General features: G+C 42.6%; 1 protein-coding gene across 2 annotated transcripts in view; it reads right to left on the bottom strand.

Moving 5' to 3' along the window:
- The window catches only part of POLE (DNA polymerase epsilon, catalytic subunit), a 119936-nt gene that overhangs the window by 29959 nt on the left and 77624 nt on the right, over positions 1-12353 (bottom strand). For both annotated transcript variants that reach the window (XM_056528647.1, XM_056528648.1), the window contains 8 exons: positions 5067-5279; positions 4764-4976; positions 4540-4683; positions 3843-3983; positions 3191-3344; positions 2960-3066; positions 2675-2851; positions 2367-2590 (listed from right to left, as the gene is read on the bottom strand). In XM_056528647.1, coding sequence (XP_056384622.1) covers positions 2367-2590; positions 2675-2851; positions 2960-3066; positions 3191-3344; positions 3843-3983; positions 4540-4683; positions 4764-4976; positions 5067-5279 — 1373 coding nt within the window. The remainder of the gene's footprint in view (positions 1-2366; positions 2591-2674; positions 2852-2959; positions 3067-3190; positions 3345-3842; positions 3984-4539; positions 4684-4763; positions 4977-5066; positions 5280-12353) is intronic.

The raw sequence follows: 12353 nt of genomic DNA on the forward strand, positions 1-12353 counted from the left end.
CAAGGGTTTGGCATTACTTTTTGCTTATGTAATTTAGTCAGGGATAATGTTATATTTAATAGTTCGGATAATTATGCATTGGAGAGGTGCTGATCAATCCCCATGAACCATATATGATGCACTACAGACCTCTAAGGACTTGATCGTTATGAACTGCGTCATCTACATAAATATCTGGAACTGGACAGATCTCTGAAGCCGGTCATTAAAAGAAACCTGTTACCAGTGACAACACAAGAGGTTAATATCATTTGCCTTACCATGTCTGAATGTCTACTGGTACATCTAATAATGTGGAGAAAACAACTAATAAATGTCACTTGCAGTATTGTAAATGGCTTAGGTAGTCAGCTGTGCAAAAGGCTACTGAAGTGGTCACCACTCCCTGGGCTGTAATGACGCCTATTCAGGCTCAAATAATGCCCATCTAGGTAGGATTGAGCCTTATGTCATTGCTCACAGCTGTCAATGTCTGGATAGGAGTGATTACAGCCTGGGGTGTCATGGCTTCTTCAGCAAACTGCATGCTTTGCGACTACTTGAGCATCATTTACAAATTGCGTGTGACATATTTTCTCCGTAGTTAGATGTGCCAGCAGACATCCAGGCATGGTAGGACATAATATTAACCTCTATTACAAGTTTCCACTCGTAATATAGGAAAAGGTAAAGGGGTACTCTGGTTGAAAAAAAAAAGGGTTTCATATCAACTGGCTCCAGAAAGTTACACAGATTTGTAAATTACGTCTATTAAAAAATCCTAATCCTTCCAGTACTTATCAGCTGCTGTATACAACAAAGAAAGTTGTATAGTTCTTTTCAGTCTGACCACAGTGCTCTCTGCTGACACCTCTGTCCGTGTCAGGAACTGTCCAGAGTAGCAGCAAATCTCCATAGCAAAACCTCTCCTGCTCTGGACAATTTTCTCAAACACAGACAGGGGTCAGCAGAGAGCACTGTAGTCAGACTGGAAAAAAGAACTCAACTTCCTTTGTAGTATACAGCAGCCGATAAATACTGGAAGGATTAGGTTTTTTAATAGAAGTAATTTACAAATCTGTTTAACCCCTTAAGGACCCGGGCTTTTTCCGTTTTTTTATTTTAAATTTTTCCTCCTTAACGTTAAAAAATCATAACTTTAAAATTTTCACCTAAAATTCTATATGATGGCTTTTTTTTGCGTCACTAATTCTACTTTGTAATGACAGTCATTTTACCCAAAAATCTACGGTGAAATGGGAGAAAAAAAAAAAATCAATGTGCTACAAAATTGATGACAAAACACTATTTTGTAAGTTTTGGGGGCTTCCGTTTTTACGCAGTACATTTTTCGTCAAAACTGATACCATATCTTTATTCTGTAGGTCCATATGGTTAAAATGATACCCTACTTATATAAGTTTGATTTTGTATCACTTCAGAAAAAAATCATAACTACATGCAGGAAAATGTATACGTTTAAAATGGTCATCTTCTGACCCCTCTGTGTTCAGGGCGCTATGAGGGCTCATTTTTTGCACCGTGATCTGAATTTTTTAGCAGTACCATTTTTGTTCTGATCAGACTTTTTGATCACTTTTTATAAAAAGTGATCAAAAATGCGCTATTTTGTTCTTTGGAATTTTTTTGTGCGTACGTCATTGAACGTGCAGTTTAAAAAGTAGTATATTTTTATAATTCGGACATTTTCGCACGAGGCGATACCACGTGTTTATTTTTATTTACACAGTTTTTTTTATTCTTGGAAATGCCGGGTGATTCAAACTTTTATTAGGGGAAGGGATAATTGAAAGGGTTAATGATTTTTTTTACCCTTTTCTTATGCAATATTATAGCTCCTATAGGGGGCTATAACATCGCATTAACTGATCTTTTACACTGATTGATTCATCTCCATAGGAATGGATCAAGCAGTGTTTTCGGCGATTGAATGCTCAAGCCTGGATCTCAGGCTTGAAGCATTTAATCGGCGATCGGACTGCAGGAAGGAAGGTAAGAGACCTTCCTCCTGTGCTACAGCTGTTTAGGATGCCGTGATTATACCGCGGCGATCCCGAACAGCTCCCTGAGCTAACCGGCAACTTTCACTTTCGTTTTTAGCTACGCGGCTCAGCTTTGAGCGCGCGGCTAAAGGGTTCATAGCGCGCTGCACCACGATCAGTGCCGCACGCTATTAGAGGCGGGTCCCGTCTTCACTAAGACGCCGGGCCCACCGCGATATGATGCGGGGTCACCGTGTTATATCGCAGGACCGGGACCCAGGACGTACCCATATGTCCTGGGTCCTTAAGGGGTTAACTTAAGTACCCCTTTAAACTCACAGCATACTAACAGCTTTGAATATGTGTTCAGATATAAAGAGTTACCTGGCCATCTCAAATGCCTGAGAAAGACAGCTGTCCAAATTAAGATAGTGACGGATCATGCGGCGGGCCCCGTGTCGCTGCCAGTCCAGGACATTATAGCTAATATCATCTGTGACACGTACAGGGACAAGAGGGAATTCCTCTAAAACAGGCATCCCGCTTGTTAACCTCTTCGGGGACCAGTTAGACTGCAATGCAATTAGAGTTGGACCACGTCTCTCATCCTACAGAAAACAATGAATTCATAGTCATTATCCTCCAGTTATTACTACCTGCTTACGTAACTCTTTTGCTTCCATGTATCTTACCTTGTAACTCAGTAGAAGCCTTTGAATGGCTCGATACACTGTTTTTAAATCAGTCTCTGCTCGAACTTCAAACATGTGTTTCTCAGGGGGCAAAAGCTCAGGGTCAACCCTTTCCTGCATCGCAGTGTGTTCACTTGTATACATACTACTAAGGTTTGGCATCTGGTTACTGCGAACCTACATGGCAGGGCAAAAAAGGGACACCATGCATGAAATCTTTAGTGTGTTGTAAACTTCTTTAACACAAACACTTATCAATCTTAAAAAGAATAAAAACAAGCTTACTGTGTCAACCACGAATACTGCAGATTTTCTTTGCGATGGTATAAACAGACCAAACAGAGCCTTGTTGCCCTGACAATTGTGGTACAAGTAAATATGTCGGATACTACCTATAAAAAAAAATAAATAAATAAAATTTGACATCGTACTCAATTATGATTACTTTCTAAGTTGGAGGTAAGAAATAGTTTTGTCATGATAGAAAAAATAACTACACATCATCATGCATGGTACCTGGCTCCAAGTAACTGTACTGGGCTAAAGACTTCATTTCCAAATGGTCCAATTCAAAAGTGTCAGCTTCTCTACCAGACAAGTGGCGAACCATCTGTTTGTTCACCATGCATACACAACCAAGTTGGATCACAGCTCGCAACAGTAGAGGAACCTATGGAAATGGCAAGAAAATACAAACAAATGTTTATTACTTTTTTTTTTTCATAACATTTAAAGGAATAGCATTATCCTGTGCATATCCACTGCATATTTTGTAGATGATTGATAGGTAAGGGTCCTGGAAGTAGGACACACTTTTCAAGTACATTTAGGGTAGACTTAAACACAGCGGATTAGCAGCGTATTTGATTCTGCGGATGCCCTGCTGGCAGTCAAAAAGCGATGGCAGTGAGCGCTCCTTTTAACTGTGTGTGTCTGCTCGTAGTGTCGGAATTCCCGCCGGCAGTCACGAGCCGACACAGAGCTACCCAGCCGCAGCAAAGAGTTGGCAATGCAGTTGCTCTGTGACTGCTGGCAGTGCATCTGCAGTGTCAAATACAATGCAGATGCGCAGTGTGTGACCTTCCCCTAAAGTACTAGTATGCGTCTGCATAAGTTACTGTAAATGACAAAGCGTTTGACGGTGGAAGAGAGATTTGTGGCTACGTACTTGTGTTTCATACACTCCTTCGATGTCTGGAGCAGACAGATCAGCATTAATCTCATTGATGTGCTCCTGGTACATGTCCTCTGGTACAGAATATTCATATAAATTATATACTGGGTTGGAGCGGGGCAAGATTCTATTCACCTACACAAATGAGAGGTGCACAGTAATGACATTCATCTTTCCAAAAATCTGTTATGTTTCATAAGACATGCTCTGACAAACTAATTCATGCAGAGTGAAGCAATATGAACAACATGTTATGCAGTTAATTAACAAAAGGTATTAGAAAACAGCTATGTTCTTATTTATGTACTAATTGCTGTGGCTTTGGCAGTATGAAACAGGCTTACAAACTACAAGATTACATCTTTTCACCTATCCACAGAATAGGTAATAGGTATTCGATTGGTGAGGGTTTAACTGCTAGGACCCCCAACAATCATGAGAACAGATTTTTCTTGTGTCCCAAGAGAATGGAGTGGCAGCACGCACGCTTGGACTGCTACTCCATTCCCTTACTATGAGACTGCTGGAAATTAAAATTGACCACTCAGTAGATAGGTGATAAGTTTTACTATTAAAATAAACCTCTCTTCTGCATGCACATTACGCATTGTCAGGTAGCTTGGTATTCTTCAGAAAAGAACAGAAAATGGCACAACAGGACCAACACTTTAACAGCAGAAAAAGCCCCAACCTTTTTGTACACCACTGAGTCCTCTGTTTTGGGCACTCTCTGATTGACATAGAAAAGACGAGGAATGTTGAGCTTAATGCAGTGCAAGTCGCTGCCAATTACTGCCCATAGGCGAAAGATACCTGGTTGACTGCTTTCCCCAATCTGTAAAAGTTACAAACACTTAATCAAAAAGCTTATAGGTCTTGTGGCTGATTTATTTTTATTTAAAGTGAAAAGCTAACCTGCACAATCTGCCAGGGCATGTCAAGGATGCTGCGAGCCGTTCGACGCAGGAAACTGCCTAACCCAACTGCTTGGGTTTCACGAACTACACCCCCTGCTCCAGGAACTGCATCTCCATCGTCTAATCTCCGTTTCTTCTGTCTTTCTTTGCGCTGCCGTGCTTGTATCTCCCATTTTTTCTTGTGATAACGCAACCAGAGAAGCCTTTCTTCCTATTAAGGATAAATAAAGAAGCAATGAAAAAAAAATATAAAAAGGACACCTCAAGGAACGTCATGGAACATCATAAAAGCCAAACTCACCTTTGTGGTGCCCAGAGGAGGTGGTGGACCCAAGACCTCCCTCCAAGACTGTGTAAGTGCTACATCTTGTGATTCAGCTTGACTCTCCTCCGCTGTCGGTACACGTTTTCTCTTTGTGCTAATAGGAATAGCAGGTTGCAGACGTTTCCCTAGACCAATGTCCTCAATATCTGCAGTCTGTGAGGAATCTGGCTGCTGCAGTTGAGCAGAGACCTAAAATACAAAGGAAACATATAAACTGCCACAAGATCCTGTATATGCACATTATCTAAAAGTAATATTGTAAGTTTGTTGCTTAGTCCCCAAATACTTAAGAATTTCAACTCAACAAAATATCCAACATCTACACAGGACTACTTTAGCTGGACTAACTAATAGACAGCTTTTTTTTATTGGGAATGTGACTGAATTAGAGAATAACTCTGGTAATGTTTTGCCAAATCAAACAAGTCTGACATTGTTATTTCCACAGGTTGTATTACATTTACTAGAAGGCTGACATAATTGGCATTGCTTTATTGAAATGCACACTTATTTATAAAAAAAACAAACAAACAAAAAAAAAAAAACTTTTGACATTTGGTAGAGACCTAAAAAATTAGATCGGACCAGTCACTAAAACAAACTGGGAGAAGAGCGCACTACAATGTTAGTCTATGGGACTGTCTCTGTCAGCTGCACTTTCCTGCCAGTTGACTCTAGCAATTGGTTGGGGTCTAAAAACACACAAAACAATCAAAACTTTAAACAAGTCAATTTTTTCTTTTTTGTCAGATACACTTTAGTAAAAAGAAGGATTTTTTTTAATAGACTTTAGATATTTTAAACACCAATATATTTCATACATACCGTGCAAAAAAAATTAATGAAAGTCACATATTTTCATATGCCTACTTTATTTTGACTTTTTTTTTTTTAAACCCCTTAACCCCTTGCCGCAAAACGCAGGGTTTTTTACGGCACAGGAGGATTATGAAGCGAGTTCTGGAGCTGAGCTCGCATCATACTCGCACGGTCCCGGCTGCTATATAGCAGCCAGGCCCCGTGGCTAATGCTGGACATCGCCGTTCCGGCAGATGTCCGGCATTAACTCTTTAGACACGGCGATCAAAGTTGATCACTGCGTCTAAAAGTGAAAGTAAAACCATCCCGGCAGCTCAGTCGGGCTAATCGGGACATTGCGATAAAATCGCGATGTCCCAATCAGCTGGGACGCAGCAGGAGGGTGCCTTACCTGCCTCCTGCGCGTCCGAACGGCGATTGATTGCTGCCAGCCTGAAATCCAGGCTTGAGCAATCAACCGCCGATAACACTGATCAATGCAAAGTTATGTCTTTGCAGTGATCTGTAGAAAAGATCAGTGTGCAGTGTTATAGCCCCCTATGGGAGTTATAACATTGCAAAAAAAAAGTGAAAAAAAAGTGAAGATCATTTAACCCCTTCCCTAATAAAAGTTAGAATCACCCCCCTTTTCCCATTAAAAAAAAAAACAAAACAAAAAAAAAGCAGTGTAAATAAAAAAAAAAAACATGTGGTATCTCCGCGTGCGCAAATGCCTGAACAATAAAAATATATTGTTAATTAAACTGCACGGTCAATGGCGTACGCGCAAAAAAGTTCCAAAGTCCAAAATAGCTTATTTTTGGTCACTTTTTAAAACATAATGGTACCGATAAAAACTTCAGCTCACGGTACAAAAAATGAGCCCTCATACCGCCTCGTACATGGAATAAAAAAGTTATAGGGGTCAGAATAGGACCATTTTAAACGTATACATTTTCCTGCATGTAGTTATGATTTTTTTCCAAAGTAATAAAAAATCAAACCTATATAAGTAGGATATAATTTTAATTGTATGGACCTACAGAATAAAGATAAAGTGTCATTTTTAATGAAAAATGTACTGCGTAGAAACAGAAGTCCCCAAAATTTACAAAATGGTGTTTTTTCTTCCATTTTGTCTTACAATGATTTTTTTTCCGTTTTGGTGAAAATGACTGATGTCATTACAAAGTAGAATTGGTGGCACAAAAAATAAGCCATCATATGGATTTTTAGGTGCAAAATTGAAAGAGTTATGATTTTTTAACCCCTTAAGGACCGGGGCTTTTTCCGTTTTTGCATTTTCCTTTTTTGCTCCTTGCCTTTAAAAAATCATAACTCTTTCAATTTTGCACCTAAAAATCCATATGATGGCTTATTTTTTGCGCCACCAATTCTACTTTGTAATGACTTCAGTCATTTTACCCAAAAATCTACGGTGAAACGGAAAAAAAAAATCATTGTGCGACAAAATTGAAAAAAAAACCACCGTTTTGTAGCTTTTGGGGGCTTCCGTTTCTACGTAGTACATTTTTCGGTAAAAATGACACCTTATCTTTATTCTGTAGGTCCATATGATTAAAATGATACCCTACTTATATAGGTTTGATTTTTCGTACTTCTGGAAAAAAATCATAACTACATGCAGGAAAATTGATACGTTTAAAATTGTCATCTTCTGACCCCTATAACTTTTTTATTTTTCCGTGTATGGGGCAGTATGAGGACTCATTTTTTGCGCCGTGATCTGAAGTTTTTAACGGTACAATTTTTGCATTGATAGGACTTATTGATCGCTTTTTATTCATTTTTAAAAAGTGACCAAAAATGCACTATTTTGGACTTTGGAATTTTTTTGCGCGCACGTCATTCACCGAGCGGTTTAATTAATGATATATTTTTATAATTCGGACATTTCCGCACCCTGTGATACCATATATGTTTATTTTTATTTACACTGGTTTTTTTTTATGGGAAAAGGGGGGTGATTCAAACTTTTAATAGGGGAGGGGTTAAATGATATTCATTCACTTTTTTTTTTGCAGTGTTATAGGTCCCATAGGGACCTATAACACTGCACACACTGATCATCATTGATCACTGGTTTCTCATAGGAAACCAGTGATCAATGATTCTGCCGCTTGACTGCTCATGCCTGGATCTCAGGCACTGAGCAGTCATTCGGCGATCGGACAGCGAGGAGGCAGGTAGGGGCCCTCCCGCTGTCCTGTAAGCTGTTCGGGATGCCGCGATTTCGCCGCGGCTATCCCGAACAGCCCACTGAGTTAACCGGCAGCTTTCACTTTCGGTTTTAGCCGCTATTAGCGGCGGGTCCCGGCTTCACTATGACGCCGGGCCCGCCGTGATATGATGCGGGGTTACCGTGTAACCCCGTGTTATATTAGGGGAGCAGGACCAAGGACGTACCAGTACGTCCTTGGTCCTTAAGGGGTTAAAAAGTAAGGAGGAAAAAGGCTAGGTCCTTAAGGGGTTATCCAGGAAAAAACTTTTTTTTTTTTTATATATCAACTGGCTCCAGAAAGTTAAACAGATTTGTAAATTACTTGTATTAAAAAAAAGCTTAATCCTTTCAGTACTTATGAGCTGATGAAGTTGACTTGTTCTTTTCTGTCTAAGTGCTCTCTGATGACACGTGTCTCGGGAACTGTCCAATTTAGAAGAAAATGCCCATAGCAAACCTATTCTACTCTGTGCAATTCCGGAGACAAGCAGAGATGTCAGCAGAGAGCACTGTTGCCAGACAGAAAACAACAACTCAACTTCAGCAGCTGATATTGAAGGGATTAAGATCTTTTAATAGAAGTAATTTACAAATCTGTTTAACTTTCTGGTGCCAGTTGAAAAAAGTTTTTTTCCTGGCATACCCCTTTAAGGACGCTGCCTGTTTTTACCTTAAGGGTCTATTCACACGTACAGTATTCTGTGTAGATTTGATGTGCAGGATTTCAAGCTGGGTTCAGTCAGTTTACATTGAAATCTGCAGGAGAAAATCCTGCACATCAATTCTGTGCAGAATACTGTACGTGTGAATAGACCATAAAGGGGCATTCTAGGAATTTGTTTTATTTGACTATGCTAAACGGGCTGTAAAGTTAGCGTAGTTCATAATATAGGGTCTGTACCTGTGTGTGACGGTTTTCTCACAATTCTTATGTGATTTTCACTCTAATATTAATTTTTACCAGCATACAAAATGACTGTTGTCTCCGACTTTTCCCAGGTTGCAATGTGGACGAAACCTGACATCACTAGTCAGTTGATGACATAGAGCCTGTCTGCTTCAATGAATGGAGCGATTGGTGGGAGAGAGCAATCTGCAACTAACTGCATATTTGCAACAGCTGTAGGCACCCCGATTGAAAAAAGGAGTGATTTTTTTGTACTCGCCGTTAAATCTCTCTCGTAGCCTTCAATGGGGACACCGATACTGATGGTATATGCTCTTGCCACTAGGAGGCGCTGACACTAGGAAAAAAAGTTGGCTTCTTCCTGGCAGGATATACCCACCCACTAGAAGTAAGGTAAATCAGTTTTGTCACAAAGCAGTAGGATAAGCCAACAAAGAAATATGTCCGAAGGACCATAGAAAAGAATCCTGAATAAAAAAAAAAAAAAAAAAACAAGAACCGGAAAAAGATTATCCAGACAAAAAAATGAAGAAATGGGTGGGTATGGTGTCCCCCAATGAAGGCTACGAGAAAGAGATTTTACGGTGAGTACAAAAAAATTCTCCTCTTGGTCGCTCTTCATTGGGGGACCTTTATACTTATGGGACGTACCAAAGCAGTCCCCTAGAGTAGGAAAAAACAACCACCAGAGAAAGGGAATCTGTCAGAGACCGAACCTACTCAACTGTAAGGCCTTCAGACAAGATTCCGGGCAGAGACAACCGAGGCCCACAAACTGAGCGCCCGGAAGAACCGGAAATCTGGACACTGGTGCTGGGCAAAAGAGACAAAGACGTTACTATGAATGCAAGAAAGAAGCGCACACACACACACACACACACCCCAACCTAAGCGTTGAGAGGAACACCCCAACAGAGCCTTCCAGGTAGTTGTCAAAGGCAACAGAGCCAACGTCTAAACCACCATAGACAAACTCAGGACAGATACCTGGAGGCATAGGAGGAGGGTGAACTGACTGTCGCCCCATCAGGCCCCATGCCAGAAGAGAGGCGCTGTAGACCTGTCGAAACAAGAAGGCTTGAGGCACGCCCCACCGAAAAAAAAGGGAAGGTGGGCTCTACACGTGAAGAGTGGCCTAGCATACGTAGGAACACAGACATGGTTACCGTACGATAGGAGTGGGGTACCAAGACTGCAGACATGAAAAACTACAGACATCAAAATGTCCGCCAGTATGGAAGACAGGCTCCGCACCCAATGGTGTGTCACAACCATGCCCCTAGCAGACCAACGTTGCACCCTTAGAAAGGGGAACAGAGAGTGCTGCTGTTGCTGTGAAAGTCCATGGAACCTACAGGAAACACCCACACCCCATCTCCTAATGGTGCCACACACCAGGACTGCTGTAGCAGACACAAAAGATAAAGGATGTATGTTGGAAAGGAAGCATGCAGACATGGTCTAACAGACAGGTATAAAAAGGTCCAATGAAACCACCGAGAGACACTTTGGAACTTCACATGGAAAATAATTCACCGGACTGCAGCCCCGGGAGCAGCAAGAATGGGGAAGGTGACCTGGCGGATTAGAAAACCATGCAGACATAATCTGGCTATCAAGCATAGGGACCATGGCCACACCGGGTCCAGCATTAAGTACCATGCACAGAGAGAGTTATCAGCCTTCAGCTGAGAGAGCGGCAGACATGTAGAGAAGGACCTGGTAAAGGAGGGAATCCTGCTAACCAGTATGTAGTGCATTGAATAGGGCCCATGGATCAGCATGGGGTGACTCACTCGGAATTACACCTTGGCAGCGGGTTACCTAAACTTCTTTCCAAGGTGTGGGAAGCGTATGGTAGCAGTAAACCATGCAGAGGAAACCACGCAAACCACTGTCTGGCTTACTGGTATGGGTCCATAGTATACAAAGGGTCACTCTGTCGGATACCTCGCACAGCAGTGGGGTACCGGAGTGCCAGCCGCGGACGGGGCAGCTGAGACATGAGTGACAGGCGAGACTTCTGTCCGGCATATCGATATCAGGTCCAATCCATGCTCACGCAGGGACACTTCCACAGAGACCTCGCACTAGTCGTGAGGAACCGGAGCACTAGCCACGGATGCGGCAGCCTGTGGAAGAGGGAATACTATTGTAGGAAACGCCAAGAAAACCCCCTTGATAGGTGACCAGCGAGCTGACAGAGCGTCCTTAGTGTCCACCAGGAATGCAAAATCCCTACAAAGGGCACCCGACCAGTGTCTTTCCTCGGTAGGGAGGGACTGGAATTCGGCCGTGGGCACAAAGGGCATGGCATTCAGTGGTAGGGGAGAACAGCCACTGAATATATCCCGGATCGGTTCCAAGTGATCGAGAAATCCCTGGCAATAACCTGCCACGGTGGTGCGCATACGCTCCTTGACAGAGTGAGAACCCTGCAGAAAATAGATACGCCAGAGGCATACCTCAATTGACAATGTAATTAGGCTATAGCAGGTCACCGTACAGGGTGACTGAAGGAAATACAGCGACCCCCAATACCGACCCTAAAAAAGGGACCCTGCAGATGTTAAACTGACAAAAACAGATGTGACAGACCAAGGCTGTAATAGCAATTGGTTGCCACAAGGGGGAGTTCACAAAAAGCAATGAAAAATCAAGAGCGCAATACAACTTATGGCCACCAAATTGTCTGAATGACCAGCAGTGTGCTTTATTTTTTTTTATTGTTTTTTTTTTTTACAGGCAGCGCAGCCCACGGTGGAGGAACACAGTCTCCGGAGATGGCCTCCTACTGTAAGGCCATCCCCTCCCTCACCTGGCTGCATGAACAGGGCGCCGGCCGCACGATTGGCGGCCGTTACAGGGAACTGGCAGAAAGATGTGGCCGGTACCTCCTTCTACCGGGGAAGTACCCGGCCGCGTGGGACTGGAGACTCGCTGCCCCAGGACTAACGAGGGGGACAGCTGCAGAGGGTCTCCAGCAGCAGATGAGAGAATGCGGCCAGGACACTGCACCTGGCCACAGAAGAAAGCAGTAAGCGGGCTGTGTGTGTGCCCGCACTGTGGACACAGTCAGTCGCGTGGGACCGAAGACCTGCTGCCTGCAGCTGTAGGTCTCTGGTCAGCCTAATAAAGAATGCGGCCAGGACACTGTGCCTTGCTGCAAAAAAATAAATAAAAAAGGAGTAGTAAGCGGGCTGGTTGCACCCCCACTGGGGAAGTGGACGGCCGCGTGGGACCGGAAACTCGCTGCCCCTGAAGACTGAAAACTGGGGCAGCAGCATTGAGTTTCCGACCATAGAGAAGGAAACGC

The sequence above is a fragment of the Hyla sarda genome, chromosome 1 (assembly GCF_029499605.1).
Source record: "Hyla sarda isolate aHylSar1 chromosome 1, aHylSar1.hap1, whole genome shotgun sequence".
NCBI lineage: Eukaryota > Metazoa > Chordata > Amphibia > Anura > Hylidae > Hyla > Hyla sarda.